This window comes from Phalangium opilio, unplaced genomic scaffold (genome assembly GCF_054372755.1).
Source record: "Phalangium opilio isolate 3A_F unplaced genomic scaffold, DU_Popi_V2 ptg000329l_1, whole genome shotgun sequence".
Taxonomy (NCBI): Eukaryota; Metazoa; Arthropoda; class Arachnida; order Opiliones; family Phalangiidae; genus Phalangium; species Phalangium opilio.
This window is the reverse complement of record NW_028324226.1, coordinates 7861634-7884589: the sequence shown is the minus strand read 5'-3', so window position 1 is coordinate 7884589 and position 22956 is coordinate 7861634. Positions and strand designations below refer to the sequence as shown.

The 22956-nt window shown below is 33.8% G+C and overlaps 2 protein-coding genes across 5 annotated transcripts in view; one reads left to right on the top strand and one right to left on the bottom strand.

The window, feature by feature from the left end:
* The first annotated feature begins 408 nt into the window (after positions 1-408).
* On the top strand, positions 409-3087 carry LOC149610642 (transmembrane protein 205). The gene is made up of 4 exons (XM_089858735.1): positions 409-832; positions 1210-1412; positions 1486-1646; positions 2081-3087. Exons 1-4 carry the CDS (start codon positions 762-764, stop codon positions 2372-2374), a joined length of 729 nt encoding a protein of 242 aa, XP_089714861.1. The 5' UTR covers positions 409-761; the 3' UTR covers positions 2375-3087.
* A 260-nt stretch (positions 3088-3347) lies between these two features.
* The window catches only part of conu (Rho GTPase-activating protein conundrum), a 110408-nt gene continuing 90799 nt past the window's right edge, over positions 3348-22956 (bottom strand). For all 4 annotated transcript variants that reach the window (XM_089858732.1, XM_089858731.1, XM_089858729.1 and 1 more), the window contains exons 8-17: positions 14646-14811; positions 13544-13635; positions 11737-11814; positions 10609-10780; positions 10394-10476; positions 10007-10315; positions 8927-9007; positions 8667-8860; positions 4409-4530; positions 3348-4003 (exon numbers count right to left, since the gene is read on the bottom strand). In XM_089858732.1, the coding sequence (XP_089714858.1) occupies positions 3915-4003; positions 4409-4530; positions 8667-8860; positions 8927-9007; positions 10007-10315; positions 10394-10476; positions 10609-10780; positions 11737-11814; positions 13544-13635; positions 14646-14811 (1386 nt within the window). In that variant the 3' untranslated portion in view covers positions 3348-3914. The remainder of the gene's footprint in view (positions 4004-4408; positions 4531-8666; positions 8861-8926; positions 9008-10006; positions 10316-10393; positions 10477-10608; positions 10781-11736; positions 11815-13543; positions 13636-14645; positions 14812-22956) is intronic.

Below are 22956 nucleotides of genomic sequence, written 5' to 3'. Positions count from 1 at the left end.
GTAGGAGCCTGCGTGTCTGCTTAGTATCTTCTTGGAAGAATATTTTTTCTAGTAGTCGTCTTACATATTTTTAACACAACACCTCACGTGATACAAACGTTTTCCCGCTAAAAACTTGGCATCCACACTCGCGCCAAAATCTAAGGGACCTGTCAAGAGTTAATGGGCTCTCGTTTTTATTGGTCGAAGGAGTGGAAAAGGTGACGCAAGACGGATCAGATCCCTCCTCCTTCTTAACGCGGTACAGCGGCTTCTGGTTATAAAAGTGAGTGGACCATCACCTCCAGCGCAATTTTAAAACTGTTAACATAATTGATTCAGCAACCGCAGAGTTAGGAAGCTCGCAAACTATTCAACAACCGTCCTCAAAAGTTTAATAATTATTTGAGACATTAATCAAGACAGAAGCGGTTCTTGTCTACGCGAATTCTAGCGTTTTTATCTTGAAACTGCCGCTATAATAAAGTTAATTATCATCAAAAGTGTCGTCGTGAAGTACTCGGAAGGCATCAGGTGCTATAAAGTGTACAACAGATATAGCTTGTAATATAAACCGCAGCCACTGTACTACTACAAGAGCGCCACAGGGTCGCACCATTTAGACGCCTTTAAAAACGTTTTTCCCAAGCTTATATTAACGAGGAAAGAACCGGGGATAATTCAGTAACGCAACCATCCACCGTGTGTGTCGTTCACAAACTTTTAACACTAATCCAACGGATAAGACAATTCGTAAAACTACTTGATCATAAATTGCCACAATGATGTTATGGACAAGACAAAAGATCGCCACATCGTCAGCATCTGGCAGTGGACACAACCTTAATGTCTCGTAAGTAAATGTCTCAAAAATTGTAGATGACGCAATATTTCGCAGCGGTTTCGATAGCTAGACCTTAGACAGATTCAGCCTATACGAGGCCCCTAACGAATTTTACATTGCCGCAATTGACTAAAGTTATAGGTCATCCTTGAACTACACCTGCAGGATCTGCCCGACTTTATTATAAATCACTTAATTTTTAACTTAAATTAAAAAAAAAAGAATTTGAAAAATAAAACTTTATATTAAGCTCGGAGGGGATTTCATTTTAGCCTTTTGGTAAACGCAACCGCAACCCAATATTTCTTTTGAGCCGATTATATATGCACCATTTAGATTGCGAGTGAAGGAATGAAAATATTATAACGTCATTTATCATTTTACAGGATTTTCTTAAGGTTATCACCTCCAGCCCATCTCATTACCTTCGCGACGGTTCTCTATTTAACCTTCATCTTGTTCCCTGTGGAAAAATCAATTATCACAACCGCAACGACAAAAAGTGAACCATCCACCCTAATTGGTTTGCTTTACATTGGATCGTTCGCTACACATTTTGGAACTCAAATATGGATGTCCCTTATATCTGGTGAGTTGAAAAACTATAAATGTGAAACTTTAATTTACAAATTTATTAAACAAGTATTATTTTTGAAAAACAGGCGTTTTTCTGTTCTTCAACTTACCCAGACACATATTTGGGATGGTGCAGAAAGTTCTATTTCCGAAGTACTTCTTCGTCAATTCGATTCTTGGGTTCGTAACGCTAGTATCTTACGCAAGGTGCCAGGCCAAGGAGGAAAGTTTCCAGTTTAAGATTCAGGTAAATATTTGAATTTGTTTGTTTACCGTTCTTTGTGAAGGCAGCCTTGTGCATTTCACAGTGTTAGCTACTCTTGGAATGTAACACGAGATGCCATAAAACTTCGGAAAGATTCGATTTTTCTTCGAACTATAATGGAATCTTGTGAAGTAAATTTTCAATATTTCCATAATAATAAGCTGCTTCGCAGATTAAAATTAAGAGTAGAAAAACATGTAAAGATAATGCTTAAAGGGGTGGAAACAGCGGTTAATGAAGCAATGAGCATTTTACTTGAGTTAATTTCAATGCTTTAATATATAAAGACAGTTTAGAAGCATCACGAACTCGACAGTGTTACCAATTTTGAGCAAGAAAAATTATCGTTGAAAGAAAAATAATTTTATTTTGTCTTACTTAAAAGATTTAATGAATAAGTGCCTTTCCCTTAACAGATGTGGGCCTTGGCAATATGTTTCGTAACCGAATTAGCAGTCCGTCTTTACTTGGTCCCAACAATGTTGAAGACCATGGAAGCCCGTGGAACCTTTGAGAAACGAGCGGGAGTGGGTAACGAAATCGGTCGACATGAACCTGGAGTCCTCCGCCTCAACAGTAATTACATGGAATTGCACAAGAAGTTCAGGAGGTTGCACGGAATCTGCGCACTGGCCAATCTGGTAGCTGTCGGAAGCAACACCTTTCACTTGTACTATTTGGCAGTCAAACTAGGAGCCCTATTGACGTGAATATCAGACTTTCTTCAAAATACTCCCGTTCTTGACAACGTGATTCCTCTCCGCCATTGAAAAAGGCTTAGGAGGGAATAGTACAGCGACGCTTAAATACAATAGAAGTAGACATATAGCGAGGTAATCTTAACGCGACAAAATGTCTGTCCACGCAGAGAAGCGTCATAATGTAAAACGTTGATTGTAAATTACTCCTGTCGTCCAACTACGAATCTAGGGTAATTTATTAGGGGCGGTCACTTAAAAGATCGTTAAACCTAAAAAATAATGCCAAAATCGCCTAGTCGCAGTCAGTTTCTATTTTTTTTTTTTAACTTAATACAGCCTGAATTTAACGAAAATTAATTCATTACGCCAGTATATTTATCGTAAATATTTAATCTTTGTAAATATACACCGCATTAATTATTTAATTTCGTCAGAATTGTTTACATGGGTTTTTAAACCTTACACTTAACTCGCTTTATTAACGCTTTAATCGTATTGCAGTGAGATTTGTTTGAAATATTGCCAAATTTTTTGTTTTGTAAAAAGACTGAACCAAAAATTAGCATTCAATGTCAGCAATTTTGTGAAATACTCAGAGCGAAATTCATAAGGGAAGGTGCGAAATATACTGTATATATAAGCAATTTGTGATCTAATAATATTTTAAAATTTGTGCCTTATAAAAAATATAAAAATTAAGTTTTAATCCAACCAATTACGCTTATTTGATTATAAAAAATGTAAATCTCCCAAATATGAGGTCTGGACCACTTAATTTCCCGAATATTTAAAATTACTTAACTTTGAAATTAAATTAAATTAATTATGTTAATATTAAAATTATACGCGTCCTAAACCCCAGGTATTGTTTTGTTGTGTAATTCATTAATTGTAATATTTTTGAAATTCTTTTTTGTACACCTTTATTTGTGTAAAATATTATGACGATTGCGGTTCAAGAAACAGTGTACCACACCACGAATTTTTTATTTAGAATATTTATATTTATTGAATTGTCTTTCATATGATGTATTTTAACATGCATTTATTTGTTGCAATGAAACAAAATCTAACTTTCAGCGCTCAACAATAAAAATTTTATAGTTTTAAAAAATATGCCTTATTTTGTAAAATTTGGGAAAAATGGAGTTTGAACTTACAAAATAGGGCGAAAGGTTTTATTGCTTTTTTTAAGGGGAATTGAGCAATTTACAACAGGTATAATAATATACAGAAGGGCAATATCATCAATTTAAAGTCTTTATCGTTTAATTCTATCATTTAATACTTTTATCTCTCATTGCACATTAGAATGAAATATGTTAACCTTACACAAACACGTTTTTGACTAGATACTCCCAGTTGAAAATAAGGTTTGATATAGAGACATAAAATTAAGAAAAATATTGTGTCTCCTTCGTTGGTTGGTTAGTTGAATATTCTGTCGTAATTTTATTTTAAATAACTGATACGTTGTTGAAACTCATCACAAAATGGCGCAATGGAACACCTTCGTAAATTTGAAGTACTTTGGGATCATGCAAAATATTTATATTCCACATTTCACCACCCATTCGGCATCTGGATTGTTTCTGAGTAAAGCGCATATTCTACTACTTGGATCCAATTTTCTTTGACCTGAAAAAGTTTTCAAATTCAAAATGGCGGCTTAACGAAAAACCATTGTAACGAAAAGCCGTAAGATACAATATCGTTGTTTGCGACATCGACTCTTCTAGTTAAGTTATATTATAAGTTAATAAGATATGTTCCATAAGTTTGTCATAAGTTACAGAGAGCTCATAATCAAGTGACCTAGGTGAACCGTCATTGATTCTCGTAAAGCGACGCCTGGTGAGGCGCTGTCAAAGGCTTAGTATAGACTAAATAGGAAGATGAACTGCAAAACCGAGTGTAGTCGTTCTCGAACTAGCTCTCAGTAAATCTCTTGCATTACGAAGTATGGATAGTGTGATACTTATGGAACATATCTTATAAACTTATGGTTATGTCACATTTCAGCATTAATTGCTATACTCTTACCAATATTTCCACCAACTTCGTAGAGAACATGTCCGTTAGTAAGTGAGAGAGATGGTACTAAGTCATTAGTTAAGGTTGGAATGGTGGTGTAAAAATAATTTTCCAAACTGGAAGCTCGAGATCTAGAAATGAACAAAAAAATTGATATTTATGTAAGTATGAAATTGAAGAAATTAAAACTACGAAAAGCCACCAATATTCATAAAAATTACAGACTATTTTTCAGAAATAAATAAGCACACGTAGTCTGTAAATGCACTCATTGACTGAGTGAAATTGTAAAACTAAGAACTTAAAACCATGGAACATCAACACGTGCGAAACTCATCCATTGCATAGGTATAATGTGGTTCAAATTGCGAAACCGCACAGAAAATTCATTTCTTTGGTGGTGTAATTGTACATAATCCACTTTACAATCAAATTCAGGAGTCAAAATGAACATATAAAACCAAAATGAAATTGTATGCCATAACATATTTAAAGTTCTGTAACCAACAATAGGGTCAATGATATCTGTGTTTACAAATAAAGCAACCGGCGCAAAGTCTTACGGCAAAAGATTTCCCGAGTATTTAATGAACCGATATTTTTTTTAAGATAGGAGGGTGCTTATAAAACACCAAGGATAAGAAAACGAGCCATAAAAGTTGCGGCTCCCACAAGGTCTTCAAAGAAAAAAAACTTAAAAATCAAGTCTCCTTCTTAGAAAATCGAAGGACTGGTGCGTTTCTTATACTTGAAACTAATTAATAACTGATAAAATACCAGTTTCCAACCCTTCTAATACTATCATTTCCAATTCACAACCCGAACGTATGAACCCAATGAACCCAACAAAAGACCCGTAAATATATCAAAGCGTAAAACCGCCGTTTAAGTATTTTCTTTCTATCCACCTGCATGTCACTTTGGGGAGAGATTCTGATAAATTAGGACATGATTTAAGTAACTTGGCAACTGAGTCGGAACCAGGCAAAAAAGAACTTAGTCGTTTCAAAGAACGGAAAAAGAAAATAAGAACGAAAACTGATTAGTGGTTGACCTGACAAGTTAAAAGTTTTTTTTAACTCCCTAAGCTCTTAGAGATTGCCTGGAAAAGTCACGGGGTGTTTGGGTACGCGAACCAGTGCAATAACTCATTCTTGAAATAAAGCGACACACCGATACTCCCTCTAACAAAAACTTAAAACCCCCACACTGGATTTAAACCTTCATCAGAACTAATTACGGCCCTTCTTCATCCGACTCTTTACCAGACTTCTTATGCAAATGGCACACAAAAAAACCCTTCCGTATATCTTCCACAAAATACATATAAAATACGCCAAACTTTCCATGTTACATCGCCACCATAAAAATAGTATAGTACACACCTATCGGTATTTGATACATAACATTGTTCGAGATGACTTGTGCATGCGCAATGACATAACATGTCATTCTTTGCAGAGTAAGGGAGTGTTTTGCTCATAGAGACCTTTTTTTTGATAACACCTCTCTAATTGGCAGATACTGATTGTCCAAAATGTAGAAAGAAACTACATGCATTGTCATTCAATAATACCACAATTCCACCAGGCGTACTTAAACCAAAGGCTATTTCTTTATTCTCTAAATCTGACAGGACATAAACATATTATTTCCATCGTCTGCTCGATACAGGGTTAATACGGAACATCCAGTGGATCCAAAGACTTTAGAATGGGCTTCCATTCCCTTTTGATTCAAGCCATATTTAACGTCTTTGGCTCCATATACCGGATGTCCCGACCCTTGAAAAGGGTCTATTATGGTGAACTCAGCGAGAAGGAACACTTAGTTTTAATGGCCGAAAATAGGCTAGGGTAGGTTGTCTCAGGCTCGGCAACATATCGTTCTGGTGAAACATAATTACTACTCTATGTTTTAGAGAGAAACTTCAACTCAGCTCTTTGTAAAGCTAAACGTACGTTTAAGTTATCACGTCCGCCGTATTTCGTATTTAAATAACCTCTTTTAAACCAGGAGAACCGTAGCTGACGAGAAGTAAACGTCACATATTAAATTGAAGATTCTAAGAGGTCAAGGTTATTTCGAAAGTCACTGAAGTGACTTCATAGGAAATTTTAGAAATTGATTATTACATTATCCTCTCAAGACAGAGGGTGCTCAAAGGGGCATTGCTTTGCTGAATATATTTTTCTAGTATGGCAGAGTATGGTCATTTCCATTTTTAGAAAATTAGTACGGTGCATAATAATACTTCTCTTCGAGAGAAGTGTACCACAAAGAGGGGTAATTGTAGCATGATTCTTCCCAAGGTTACTAAACCGAATCACATATGCGATAAATAGTTCCTTCATCATTACTCTATTGGCGAATAATTATTTGCCAAGGCACGCATGTGAGTTTTTGTCCCACGGTAAGACGAGGTTTGTGGATTGATTGCTTGGGATTTAGTAAATACCAAACAGTTGTTTCGGTATTTTTTGATTCACCCCACGACGCGATGCCCGTCTGAAGTTTGATGAGGAGGAATCATGTTTCAAAACTGAAGTATTAAGTGGGTACACAGTGTCATCCTTCTTCTATTATCCCCTTCTGATAATAATGAAACATAGTGGAGAGCTTACTGGGTTTTTGTATTCCAACACCTTGTGACGAAATAGGAAGATGTGATGTTTTTAGCAAGGATTTTATCAATTGGAGGCGAAATCAATTGTATTAATAAAAGTCATAATAATTATTAGGAAAAAAATATTTCACTGGATAGTTGGAAAGTGTTGTGAAATTCATTAACTGCAGCTTACAATAAGGTCTACTACGCGGTGGGTGTGTCTTTTGATGTATTTCCAAATATTCTAATTTTGCTGTATTTTCTATCACCCTTAGATTCTATATTAAGTTAAATGTGTCACCAAGAATATTTAATAAAAGGTCACCCGTATGACAAACTTTAATTTTAACTGCGCCAAATAAAAAAAGACACTTTTTTCACTCACAGAAGTTATTTTAACGATGGTCACACCGCAAAAAATTACTTTAACCCTTCTAAATAGTGTGTAAATATTGAATGTTTTTCGTTACAACTGCAACTGCTCGACTGGGTTTTATATTTTTTAAATACAAAGATGAAGTAATATTTCATAATAATCTTATATATATTTGAGAAAGTGATTTGTTTGTTCTATATGCACAGTCACAATTGGTTACAGAGTTACACCAAGTTGCAAGGTTGATACCAGCAACACAAGTGGAAGGTTTTGTCGAGTTCCTCAAGGTTGAGTCCGAGACCCCCTAACCATAAAGAAGGTCCTATTCAAGACACGAAAAATTTTAGCTTTATGAATAGCCCCTAATTAAGTTGATAAAAACGTTAGTTTGTAAGAAAACAGAGTTACTATTTCTTGCCATATCTTCAAAACCAAACATAGGCCTACTATTTTCAAAAATTAAAATTCGTTGGCTTAGTCAGTCATGAATTCTTTACATGATCATAATTATTGTGAAGTTAAACAGGCAAAAAAGGCACTATTTCACCGTTTTAGGTAAACGTATTTCAATTTTCACTATTCTAAGTAAAATGCGGGAGGCTGGTGCCTTTATGCTTAAAGCTTGAAATGATTGCATATAGATTAAAAAGCACACATCAAGAACCTTTGCCCCAGACATGTATTTTGCTGAACCCCCTTTTACCTCAGAACGTTTCATCCCCCTTATAGATAGGGGGGATGTACTACTTTAGAAAAAAATGGATAAAGCTATGACGTTAGAAATGTCAAAGCTTATTGGTTAGTGCGTGCAGGGGTGAGAGGAGGAGCTTTGGCTGTACAACCCCTGTAATGTCAGATGCGAAAGGCTGACTAGCATTGCCGATGGTTACTTTTTGTTATATCAATCTATATGATTTTAGTACAATTCGTCTCCTTCTCCACTCCTTCCTGGTTTAATTAAATACCATGATCTCAGTCCAACATCTTACAGTCTTCATCAATAAATTTACGTCAATATTAGTTTGGCAAGAAAAAGAAAATATAGCTGTGTGTTTGGGCCAGTTAATCGAAAGAATGACGTATTTATAAAACCCAAGAATTAAATGACAAAACACATAAACAGCGAATGCGTTTCGAAGTATCTTGTTTGAACTACAAATTAAATGAAGTAGTGTAGCAAACGAGTGAAGTACGTAGTACCATTAAGCCAGAAGAAATGTTTGGACATCTAACGAGCGTTAATGCTAAATTTCAACAAAAAATTTAAGAATAGCGCAGCTTACCTTCCATTGACCTTCTCCCTTCCACATCCGCCAGCTGCTTCCAGAGCTTTTTCGAGTACGAAGGACACAGTTGTACTTGCTTCAATGCCCACAGAGAACACTTTCCTTCGATCACATTCCAAATGAACCAAAACAGACTTTTTGTTGTTATTTTCAGTCGTAACTTGACCAGTGGTCGGCGAAGAATTATGGCCCTTTTAAAGTAATTTAATTTTTAACTTTAAAAACTTGTTCGTGACAATTATGAATGTGTCACTCACATTTCGTTCATGTACATTTGTGTCAGAGTTGCTTCTTGGTTTGACTTCGTCCTTAGGTTTCCGATGAAGCAACTTAAGACCCTGTTAAAAATAAAGATTCCACTTTAGTTGAGATTACTATTATGCGTATATATAGTATAGATTTAATAGGAGAGAGTCCCTAATTGGAATACAACATCGCTACGAAGGTTATGTTTCACTTAAATACTAGAATCAAATATAAAAGCTAGTAACGTTTTCCGAATTACATTTATTTCCCCTTTAAGTGGTTTCAACTACATTTATCTGGCTTTTCAGTGATATTTACTGTGCAATTGTTACTATTATCAGAAGTATATAATACTTCTCTTCGAGAGCAGTGTGCCACAAAGCGGCGTAATAGTAACATGATTCTTCCCAAAATCATTTTGCATTTGGAGCAAGGCTACTAAACCGAATCACATACGTGTTAAGTAGTACCATCATCATTAATCTATTAGCGCTAAACTATTTGCCAAGGCGCGCTTGTGAATATTTGTATTATGTCAAGACGAGGTTTGTGGGTTGATTGCTGAGGATTTAGTACCAAACAATTATAGAATTCAACCCAAGGTGTGATGAGCGGGAGAGCAAACAATAAGGGCGAGCCTGGGAAGAATCATGTTACATAACTAAAGTATTTAGAGGATGCATAGTGTCATCCTTCTTCCTTATTATCCCCTTCTGGTAAATGAAGACAAGATGAGTGCCAAAGAGTCATAGCGAAAATATGATTGGCATAGTTGATTGTAAACCATTGTGGTTACAATGATTTAATTGTTGTAAACTATTACTTTCAATTATTTCTCTTTGAAGCACTTAAGAGGGTTCCACTTTACCATAACATTTAAAAGCCGAGATTTTAAATCGCGTTATTTTTGGATGCAGAGTATCATCCTTCTATTATCCCCTTCTGCTATAAAAGACTTTTACAAATTCCCGTTCGATCAACGCAGTTTTAGAACTATGGTCACCAAATGTAGCCAAGTTCAACATTATCAGTATATTTCTGATGTGTAACAACAAGAATTGCATGGTTGTTAATGGTCCTAAGATGCTTACTTTGTGCTCTTTATTCAATCGTAATCTTGACTCTTCGTTTTGTTCACGAATTTGTTTAAGTAATGGAGGAGGGACCATCCAGAGAACATCTCTATATTTGAGTAACATCTTTGCAATGGTGGCGCTCTGAGTCGCCAAGGCAACTTCTTGTTCAATGTCCTTCTTGGACATTTCTTGGTGTCCGTGATTCGTCCGGCTGTTCCTAGGTGGAGGGAACAGATTCGGAGCCATAATCACCGATATATTCTGAGCGTTCATTCGATTGTATTCTTCCTTTTCAATAACCCTTTCAAGGAACTCGAGCAATCTCTGCAAAATAATCAAAATTACTCACTTTTAAATACTGAAATTTTTAAAAGGTAGATGGCGGTGAAAAATTTGTCTTACTTTCAAAGTTTCCCGGTGAACTTCAGACAGTAACATAACGAGTAAATTGAGTGCTTTCAATTGCTCCAGGATAGAAGGCAACGCTGCGTGAAAAATAAAACCGATCTTATAAGTTTTTTTGTTGGAGAAAACCGGTTACAATACGCGAAATAAATTTGCACACGAGACGAGAGTTATTGACATTATTTTAAATCGTAAACTTAAATGAATTATACCGGTGACTTGTAAGAAGGCGTCCAGATAAGCGTTTGTAAGTAACGGTTCGGGAAGCTCTCGAATGAAGGATTTCGTTAAGAAGGACAAGTCGTGGGGCGAAGCTTGAGCCAACGCTTCCTCCACGATTTGAGGCGATGTTCGATAACTACTGTCCACTAATTCTTTCAGACACTATAATTTGAGGAAGTTTGCGGAAGTTAGTTTACTTGATTAAATGGAAGGTGATGGATTAGCTACGATTATGCGTTTAGTATAGTCTAAAAATAAATCGGATAGACAGTAAAAATTTCATAAAAATGTATGATATAAATCCCCATTTCTTTTTGTGTGTATTTTTCTATAGAAAAATATGACGACTTCAAAAACAATCGGGAGTTCCTAATTAGGTCAATATTGGTAGGTCAGAGCATTTCCGTGTGTGATGAACGAAGATTATACGCTGCAGATTAGACTTGTCCAAATATTAATAATATTAAGCGATAATTTTAATTTATCTAAATCACATTCTGACATGTGCCAAATTATCTTATTAAGATAAATAATAATTTTCTTTTTCCAATTCTGAACATTGAGTCTCAAAATTTTGGTCTATCACTTAAATACCTTTAACTGCCACCTTGATAACCTTATATATGTTAATACCGGCACTAGCTTGTCTCATTCCCATATGCTTTCGTAGCAAACAATGTTTCAACAACTTCATACATTAAGGGATTGCATTAAAAATTATGTGAGTTTAAGAATAATATTCTGATATTAGTATATTTGTAAAAATATTAGGGTAGCAGAACAAGCTATAAAAATTTAGTGTAGATAAACGCCAGCAACTATGATTATCATTTCAATCCAAACAATGCAATAGACCATTTCGATGAAACTAAGAGAGAAAAACACGGGGGGAAAGCTCTGCCCTCCATCTTGCTTTTTGGTACCTGTGATGAAGTCTTTTTGTATCGTGAGAGTGCGCAGAGACGGCAATGTATCAACCCCCTTGTACGTCCCGATACCGAGGGTTGCCTACCCCCTTTTTTACGTCGAAAAGAGTCTATATTTTGTCGTATTTATCAGCCTCGTTTCGTTAAAAGGAGCTCATTATTTTCATTTTACATTAAAACCATTCAATTCACCTCAGCAGCTTGCATGGAAGCTGTTTTCCTCAGAATCCCTTCTTCGTGTAACGTCCTCTTTTCCATTTCTTCCAATAACTAAAAATTAAATAATAATATAATCTATCAAAATCACTAAAAATTTATCAAATATAGATATAAGCCTAATATCCATTAATTATGGGATGTATATTAAATCAAACCAGGAAATATCTCCGTATTATTTAACAATAATATTAATAAGTGGGAACCTCCCATGGGACCCAACCTGGATTACTTTTGTTATTCGTTAAAACCCACTGATACACGCCTATGGCTATGAGGAAAGATATTAGGCGATTATTATCACTCGGGATATTTAGTTCCGAATAAAAGGAAGTAAACGTTACCAAGAAATAAATATTTAAAACTGATAACACGAAACCAAGTAAAGTTCGAGCGCCATTTTTGAACAGGAAGTCTGATATCATCACACTTTTCTTTCGGTTTGGGGTTAAAATTTAAATTGACCTTTCGTGTATTTTAAGGCACGTTCGAACAACATGATACTTTTAGAACGAGAGTGTCAACTTTCATCTTACAACTTTAATCTCTGACATTTACTTAATATATTTAACCGGAAAATGTTATAAGTATAAAATTAAACGATCCACTATGCTAGAGACTTACTGAGAGCTAGTTCGAGAACGATGCGAGAGTTGACTTACACTCTGTTTTGCAATCCATCTTCCTATTTCGTTTGTACTGAGCCTTTGACAGTGCCTCACCAGGCGTCGCTTTACGAGAATCTATGACGTTCCACTTGCATCACTTCATGACAAGCTCTCACTAACCAGTGACAACCATATAGAACATATCTTATGAACTTAAACATTGGTTACTGAAAGCTAGCTGTGAAGTTACGTAAGTGAAACGTCAGATAGTCTCGTAAAGAGACCTTGGTTGGTGAGATGTAAATAACAATAACAATGCAAAGCCGCATGTAGTTAATTCTCGCGTTGGCTATAGTTAAAAATCATATCAGGAACAAATACAGCTTTTAGGAAACATGGTGTAGCCATTTACTAAACGTATCTAGGTGTATTTTGTAGGAGCTAGAAAAACCATTATGTATGACGTATTTTACATCACGAATAATCTATCTCGCTGGGCCTTGCACCTTCCGTTCGCGTAGCCACTCACATTGCTACCAACCAATTAAATAACAGTTAAAATGACGTCAGCTTTACTAAGCCCGGCCCACAAAACCCTCGTTGAAATTAACATGGGAGATATGACGATTCGTATCAGCTATATGTATACTCAATATCGTTCTTTATTCCGATTATATGCACTTAAAATACACCCATATATCAGGATTAGGGTCAACTTGGCGACTTCTATGATGCAGTTCTAGTTCCGTTGAGGAAATTATGAGATTTATCTAAAATTCCCTTCAAATTAAATATTCAAGCACGTACGTTTAAGGAATAATTAAAAAGGAGAGATAGTTTAAGAATAAAAGCTATTCACGGTATGTTTTAAAACAGCCATTCACTTTCCTTAACAGTTAAGTATGGAAAATCACGTTCTTAATTTTTTAAATATACACTTCACATAACAGTTTATATTAATTGTTGAATTAAAAAAATTAAATTACACTTAGAACTAAATTCGACCTAATTTTAGATGAGAGTCAAAAATAAGGGAAATTTACGGCTTTGAGAAATAAATAGAGATTATTGTATTGGATTTTAAAAATAGGAAGTAGAAGCTGCTAAATACACACGCGAATTTTTAATCCTCAATTAATACACTATAGGGAAATAATAATAATAATAAAACTTACCCTCTGAAAAATGACCGGAGTTTGACATTTGGGGAATTTCCCTCGATCCTCCTCCACCAGAGTAGTCAGTGGCACACCAAATATTCCTCCATCTGAATATTGATTAATAAAAAATATCTTAGTGGACAAAGACTAGAAAAAGTAAATGATAAGAGAATGAAATGGTGTGACTCAAGTCCAGATATTAAAATTTTCAGCTTAAAGACATGACTATAAAACATTTTTTTAACCATAATTACACTTGCCCAAAATATTTTATCACAAAATTTTGCATTATTTTCGAAAGAGCACGTATTGAAGGACAGAATATTCATTTAATATCACTTTCTTGTAATAACAGTGTTATCATGAAAAGTATTACAAAAAATATCCGAACTATGGTTAGGGGTTATTCTAAACCACTATCTTAGAATATTTTTAATATTATTTCATAAATTAATATAATTTATTAATTTGGTTTCTTCTAAAGTCATGTCCTATAATGACATTTGTTAAAAGTTAATATAAGGATATTTCCTTATATTAACTTAATATAGATTAGATTAATACTAAACAGACATTCACAATTTAACGTCAATTATGCTCGTGTCATGCATTATGTTTTATAGGGTTTTCAGATGGGGATAATCGAAGAGAAGTATTATATACTTCTGTTTAAATTAAATAATGTTTACTGCAAGAGTCTTAATTTTTTTCTCGCACTTTTTAAAGGGATACTACGGTCTAGAATCTTTTCTTTTTCAATTGGAACCATGTCTCTATCTACAATATTAAAGAATATATAAGAAATTAAGTTTCCGTAATAGCGCTAAATGAATTTATTGACCTTTTGTTAGATATAATTGTAATGTATTAAATCAGGGAGGAACACTTTTCTTGGTGTTCACTGGGAAGTACCCCTGTTGGACACCTAGTACCACCTGACTGACTCGTCCAATTATGGTACTCCCCAGTACATTGCGGGTAAGCCTAACGTTTAGCGTTCAGTTCTTGACCACACTTCAGTAAACAAATCAATTTTCTCCGAATATCACAGTACGACTATAACAGCATCATCCTGTATTTCGTACTAATAAATCATAAAATAACATTGCTTAATTACCTTTCAACTTCCTTTTAGCCGCTTTCCTTCTGCTGTAAGTCAATCCATGTTCGTCAAACAACGTTGTTAACTCAATCAGGGCAAGAGTGTGCATCTTTTTCTGATCCTCAACGCCAAGGTCACTTGGAATGGTCACTCCCAATGGGTTATCAATAATTTCAACCTCCTACAAAAAAAAAGAGGAATTGATTAAAATTTTACATCTTTTTGACTATGCACATTTAAATGCCCCAAAATATAGGCCGTATGCTAAACTGGTTCAAATTTACATGAAATATATTAAGTACCCATAGTATTGAAGGATTACTTCACGCTAAGCTCATCGCTCGTTATATTTTGTTTAATTTATGATTATTTGTTTTTATTGGGTATTGGGGGCTTAATTTAAAATTCACCCCAGTTTGAAAGTAACATCGCTTTAAACTGGAATAGTGGCCTTTTTTTTCATATAAATTGATGTTTCCCGAGTTAGATTTCAAGATACTGTTAATTGTTAAAGAAAGTAGAGTTGGTGTTTGACCATTTGGTTTTCTTAAGACGTACGATATTTCCGGTCTGTGAACAGCAAAGACATTATATTTGGCTTAAATTAATAGAAACATTGGTGTATTGGTAACTTTGAAGCCTAATCTAACGTCTTTGGGTCCACATACCGGATGTTATGCCTTAACAAGCAGACGATACTACGCCCCCTGTTGAAAAGGTTCTATTTTCGAAAGAAATACGTAATATCAAGCTTTACTACATTTGATTTTATTGAAACTCAATTTTTTAACGTAGAAATGAAAGTAAAATCATCTAGCGTTTGGAAAAAAAAATAAAAATTCAATAGAAAAACCACAATGTTACGCCAAGTCCCGAAAGAGTAAATTTTACCGTACATATTGTTTCATCAATAAAAACCCGATTTTAAAAATAATTTAAGGGAATTTTTAAAAAAGTGGTTTACATTTTTCAAAATCTTCGCCAAACAGCTAAGAACGGTTCATCGACCTAGCATACGCTTTACACATTTCACTTTGCACTAATATAAAACTCTTGTGCATTCTTCATTAATGCTTTCAAGAAAACCTGTCGTTTTCTGGTTTAACAATATTACGACCTTGCAAGCGGTCGTTAACCTACATTATCCTTTCCACCAACTTAAAAATGACTTAGATTCCCAAAATACTATCGTAAATTCTAACCACGTTACGTTTCCAAAAACTAGAAGATATTTTCATCTTAATGCTGAGGGGAAGGGGATTTTTATAATATGTAGGACATATAGTCTAGATAATGAGTAAGAACACTTTGATCGATGGTCACCTGTCTTTTCGATCGTAAGAGAATAGCGTTAATGCAGTAGCGTTAAGTTTAGTGTACTTTGATTTTGAATTCATTATTGATAGCTTCTTTGTAAGGGCTAACTTTCATCCATAGAAGTTTTACATTTTTTTTAATAAAGAGGATGGAAAACGGGTTTTCTTGTGTTTTCCAAAATGAGGGCAAACGGAATTGAATCAATTGTCAATTTTAGGTGTTACACTTTTAACAGAGGGGGTGTGGTTAAGCGTGAAAAGGGAGCGCAAAAAAGACCAGACAACGAAATTAAGAGAGTGAAACTAGAGAGAGGCGTCAAGAATCACTTCCGGATCGAGGAAGTAAAACGAAAGGTGAAACACTTGCTATTTTCGACGATAAAATTCAATTTTTTTTTTTTTCCTTTTAAGAATGTTTTAGAAAATGTGGAATTAGGGCTATGTCAAATATTAAACAAGTATAGAAAATATTATGAAGTTTCCAACCTCTCGGGAAATAAAGTGTGTTTGCATTGTTTCTTTGAGCAATGTAATGAGTTTAACATCGGCTAAAAACTTACATTCAATAATTTTGAGAAATGTTTTCCAAATATTGAATTAAAATGTTTTTCGGGAGTCATTTCTATTATTATTAAGACGGATATTTAATTAGATTTATAAACTACGATTTATTTACACAAAAGAGCTTCAGTTCTACTATGGGATATAAAAATTTCTATTCAAGTCTAAACATTCCTTAGTTTCGTTTTTATAAAGCAACGCATATCTTAATAAGTGGGTTAATTGCTAGAAAATTACATTTACCTCATCTCCCATGGTACTTAAGAACATTTCCAAAATTAAAGATCCGAAGAATTATGATTTTACAGGAGCTTTAAACTTAGATAATGGCTATTGGAAATATTATAAGCGAGATATACCTTAGCTTTTGTTACTCCCCATTTTTGAATAAGAAGTTACAGATAAAATGTAATCTATCGATAAAATTATGCAAAATCAATATCCGGGATTTGTCTTTGTCATTGTTGTAAAATTAAGATAATTGTTCCTTAGCGTTACTGGAATTTTCATGTATTAACAATAATAAGGCTTAAAATATCTGTCTTGCTAGAATCTATTCACATTATTATCTTAGAGTGACGGTAGCGAACAATAAAAGCATCTTACATTATGACTTAGAGTCCAATTATAAATTAATTGATGCTAGTTTTGAATATGGTTTTTAATAAATAAATGTTTTCCCCATCGTAATTGAAAAATTGCGATGAATCAAAATAGTATAGTTAAAAACTTCCGAAGCTCTCAAGATCCGAGAAAGTATCTTTAATCACGCATTACAAGTTAAATCATTCAAGCATTTCAAATTTATAAGTACATGTGTGTTCTATACCGTACCAATTTTAAACATGGTAGATTGATATAAAAATAAAATTTTTAAATTTTAAAAATCCCAACACTCTCTAAAAAGAGAAAAGAAATTCTTATACAACCGAAAAACATCTATTGAAAATTTTTGTGCGGAGTGAAAAATTTCCGGCATATCACGCGGTTATCATAGACACCTTAAATGATATTAAAAATATTTGAAAGCATTTTGATGTACGTACGAGGAAATTAAGACTCGAGACATCATTTTTAAAATGATCTTTCAACGTTGGTCTTTTCTTGAACCGCTTCTTTGTCTAACAAACCATGCTAAATGGATGAAGGACTTAAGGAAAGGTCGTATTCTGGATTTGAGTAGTTATGTAACAAAAACCAGGATAACTAAAACTGCAAAATACGAAAACGGCGCGACTCTCAGATTATTTAAGGTGTCATTAGTGTAAACGATACTTTTTAAAAAGTAAGCAATGATACAGACGCGGATAAAACGTTATTATAAATATACAGAAAAGGGAAGTTAGTACTGTATAAAAGAGACTGATATCATCGCACTCACGTGCTGGGAAGTATTTACGGAAACGATACTATACTTTGCCAGATCATATAGAGGAAGAATCGCTTGAATAGGGACTTTTCAAAGTATATATTTACATAACGTAATTATCGTTATATTAAATGATAATGTTTAACACAAATGTAATAAAATATAGGTTTAAAAGGGGAACCTTAAAAGATGTGTATTAGCTATGGTGATATGGTTCAATAATAATAATAATCAAGCGACAATATGTTTTCATTCGTAGTCATTTAAAACGTCATTTTCTCAGTCAAACTCATGAAAAAGAGTTTGAAGAAATTTAAGGCCTAGTTCCAATGAAAAGGGTTCTGCCGAGCATTGAGACTAACAATGGGGCGACCGTGCAGATTTTCAAGAAAATGTTTGAGTGGGTCTAGCTAGCTAAGTGAAATCCGTGCAATGCGGGTTTTAGCAAACTCAAGATAAGCCAATAGTCTCATCCCTTCCGAATTTTTGCATCAGGGAATTCTTTATTGTTAATCTTCAGTTTGCTAGAACCACATTGCACGGCTTTCAGTTAGTTATGGAACCTCTCAATTTATGCCCCAGTGAGGGACTCTATAATCTGCACATTCGCCTCATATTTAGTCTTGATGATCGGTTTTCAGATTGCCAAAACCCTTTTCGTTGGAACATGGCCTTTAATTTCGTCAAACTCTCTTACTCTCGGCATTTAAATGTTGCATACAATATGAAACTTAATTTTATATAGAAACTGGAAATTATTAATAAGTGTGTTTGTCTAACCAAACATTTACTTATCATTAAAAAATTTACAGATTTGAATTACTACTACTTATTAAAGACGAGTTATATTTTAGCTACGCGTTTGACTAGTTTAGAGAAAGCCGAGTTGCAAATTTGTTAAGTGATTTTCCTTAAAGAGTGGTACCTAGTATGATGAGATATTGTAAATGTTTTCCAATAATGCAACTGAATTCAAAATTCACATAAATTAAGTCTAAATCAGACCAGCAGTTCACAACCACTAAATTATCCGTCATTTGCAGAACATATTAAAGGAGACATAGTGAAAACAACAGAAAATAGTGTATTTTGAACTTGAATGTCACAAGTTGTCAAAGTCAACCAAAAGATTTTGTTTCTTCTTGTGGGTATTTAGAAACCGCTAAAAGAATGTATCTCCGAATATAACATTGTGAACCCAAAATTAACATATAACCGCACTAATTACTAAAGTCTGGCAAGGCATTAGATCAGTTTAACAGAAGAACACGGTCAAAGCCGAAGTTTCATAATATTTCGAGCCTCCAAAATAGAAATATTTTCACATATTAGTTTGTTATATTTATAATTTCAAAATATTCAGGTAAACATGAGCGAAATCCGCACAGTAAAGACTACTTTAATATTATTTATGGAAATTTTAAATTTTAGTACTTTCCCAAAAATAACACTTGAAGATACAATAATATTTGAAGAAGCGTGTTGAGGAAGACTACAATTAATTTCATTGTATTAATAATTAAAGTTTTATATTTTTTGAGGGGTAATAGAATAAGACATTTCGTGAGTAGATAATATCATAAAGAGGTCCAAAAAATTAAATTTCAACTTGAGGTGTGGCGAGGAGTTCTTATTTTGTTTAACAGAAGGAGGTAGTTTTTAGCTGGGTTATTGAACCATTTATATTTTAGTGAAATTTAATATCTTTAAAAAATATATATTTCATAAAAAGTGTACCAGTTAATAGTTTGTGTATTAAATGTAGTCATGTTGATGAAACTAGATCAAAAATGATTATAAATTGCACTATTTAAGCCAAAACGACAACCTATAAAATCAAAAGTGCCGGAAGTTGATTCACAACCTTTTTTCGGAAGGGAAAAGAAAGAGGTTTAAAATTAAAAATTATTAAACCAGGTCGGTATTCAATAATAAAAAAGCGTCGGTCAAAATAAAGTAATAATTTATAATAAATTAAGTGTCAAGTAACTAATCTAATAACTCGTGATTAATACATTTCATATAGGACATCTGAATTGAACCGATAAATTAGCTTGATATTATTGTAGTTTAATTCTAATACAGATTAATATTCTCATACAAAGTTACGGATTTTTGCCATTACTTTTAAAAGTTAAAATATTTGAAAATTATCTCCCAAAAAATATATAACGAGTGTAGAATATATCACGCCAACACTTATTTTCTCAAAAATATCTAATTAACGAAGACTTAAAATTATATCTAAGCAAAATTTACGCCTTGATTTCACGAGATATTATATATTATCATTTAATTATATGAATAATAAAAGATAAAAATAAAATTAACAATAACAACTCTTTTAAAATGGGGTTAAGATTACATGGGGTATGTGGGTCCAAAAACATTAGATAGGGCTTGAACATTACCAGTCCACCAGAGTCCAGTGTTTGAATTAAGTCATATCTAACGTCTTATGATAAGGTGGTCAAACAACAGACTAAATTTTACCTCCAACCTATGAAACTGGTCTATTTACGGTTTTGACCCGAAGCTCAAAATAAGAGTCATGATGTAAGCACAAGTCCCTTTTGCTATCAATCTCACATATAATAAGATCTATATACTTTCTTTAGGAGCACCAGGGGAGCACACATTAAATTCGATTGAAATTGTTAAAGAAAATATTTTCTTTTCCTTCAAAAACCATATCCACTATATGAAGTGTGAAGATATAATTTCACATCTTTAGAATTCAATTTGGGTAAAGCAGATCAATCTTAAATTATATACAGACTGACCACATTGGCCTGTTGTCAGTTTTATTGATAATTCGGGTCCTATTTTTACCCGATATCATTATAAAAAATATAAATAGCGTGTTATTATTTCGCGTTCAAATACACCTTTATAGGCACACGCAAAACCCGTGTTATTCTTTATGCCACTTTCGTTTTGACCCAGATTCTCGATAACTTTCATTGTCATAATTTTGCGTCCTTCCATTATATCAACTTCCACTGAGGGTTTACGAACTTGGGACAATAATAAAGTCGTTAAAAGTCCATTTGAAAACACACTGACGACACTGTTAAACACACCAGAAGATGCATTGTTATAATTGCAAGTTTAACATTTATAAGCATTTCTAAAGTGGAAAATGAAGTAGATAAACCCGAAATTATCAGACACCTTGACTCAATACGGAACAACAAAGGTAGGCATACAATATTAATATTTGGGAACTGAAACAGAACTTCTCGCTTCGAACAAACTGGTGTTGTTCTTCAGTTTCCATCGGTTTAAAACAACAATTTTTCAGAGATGTTAAACTGTGAAATATCTTCATGATTATCAAACGTGGACTCGAAATATGCTATAAATGATACCAGAAAGGGATAATAGAAGAAGGATGACACTCTGCATCCTCTTAATACGTGGGAAAAATCCACAAGCGCGCCTTGAAAAATAGTTAAGCGCTAATGGAGTAATGATGAGGGAACTATTTATCGCGTATACGATTCGGTTTAGTAACCTGGCTCCAAATGTTCTAATGTTGGAAAGAATCATGCCACAATTACCCTGCTTTGTGATACACTTCTCTCCAAGAGAATTATTATATTCTTCTGATAATACCCACTCTTTCAATACCCTGGTTTCATCATTAAGGACTTTCGAAACGATTAAAACGTAAATAATTTCAGCTAGAACATTTGTACCAGTTTGATTGATTTTGTGATAAATAAGTTTTGTAGACATTAGATAAAAATCGGACGAAAAGTTTGATAATTTCTTGTTAATTTAATTGTTTGGGAGAACTATTATACAGAGTACACAAGACCACGCGTGGACAGTTCACGGTCCGATAGATGTATAATCTCGCGTGAACAAAAGACACAAATTACGAAATGAGTGTTGAATAAAAGGCTTCAGTTCCTTAATATCATCGAAAATAAAAGTGCGAGACCCTCGTTTACTGCTAAAACGTGAGAGTTTTAAATAAAGACACGAGAAATAAACTTTTAAGGATTTTAGATAAACTTATCCAATACTACTGGATCATATCTTGATCACGAGGAAAAAGAGGGAATCTAAGTTATGTTAATTTTATACCTTTCGTTTTTAAACACATTCTTAAAACGAGATTATCCCTTTATTTTGCAATGACCAATTAAATATTTTTGGATCTTTTAAATCTTAATAAAATAAATAGAAACCGAAAAGAAAAAAATCACATAAAGCGCAAAATTCTAATTAGAGTTCGAAAGCCCTCAGATAACTTTACACTGACTTTAATTCCATTTCCCCATTTCCCACATTCTTGTTTTCTTTTCTTTTTAGTTCACTGTCAAAAATAATGAAGTAACGCTTAAATGTTATAATTATATTCAACTAAAAGTTGTTAAAAGGTGAAACGAAAACTTAAGTGATTTTCAATCGATATTTTATTAATATAAGATAGATACAAGCTAAGGTAGCCGTGCACAAATCAGTAAAACTGATTGATTATGGAGTACTCAAAGCTTTTGTTGTCGGTGATAATACCCTATAGGTGCAGACGAAAATTATAAATTAGCACCTTCGACCAATCGCGTATACGCCCCGCTTTCTTGCTAGCAAAATTTACGTAGCACAAGTCTCTATCTCGCGCCATAGATTGTCGACACATCGCGCACGATTTTTATAAAATCTGGCGCTAAATTTCATTCTATATGGAGTGTAAAACGGAAATTTTGTTAACAAGGGAGGGCGTTACGCGATTGGTCGGAGGTGCTAATTGTAAAGGCGTTAGATAAGTGGCAATAAGTCGCAAGATGACTTGGTCCAATTAGCTAGCTAGCTGAACTTTAGCTGAACTTAATTATCTATGAAATCTCAACCTAAATTGGGTATTAAAAGAATTCTGAGTTATTTCCTGGATGTTTATCAATGCGGATTGGTCTTATAATTAAGTAGAAGAAGAATAGATAAAATAATCACTTTATTTTCCATTTTTCATAAAGCCAAAATGAGAAGGGATTAGAATAGGTCAATGAAACGACTTTTACAACCTTCATTTTGTGTTACTGATATCAAGCATGCAGTTGGTCAAATTTGG

Excerpts from the sequence above, each read along its gene's own strand:
- LOC149610642 (XM_089858735.1), top strand. The coding sequence starts at position 762 with ATGATGTTATGGACAAGACAAAAGATCGCCACATCGTCAGCATCTGGC. Across the intron at positions 833-1,209 it reads GGACACAACCTTAATGTCTC|GATTTTCTTAAGGTTATCAC; the intron begins GTAAGTAAATGT and ends ATCATTTTACAG. Across the intron at positions 1,413-1,485 it reads ATGGATGTCCCTTATATCTG|GCGTTTTTCTGTTCTTCAAC; the intron begins GTGAGTTGAAAA and ends TTTGAAAAACAG.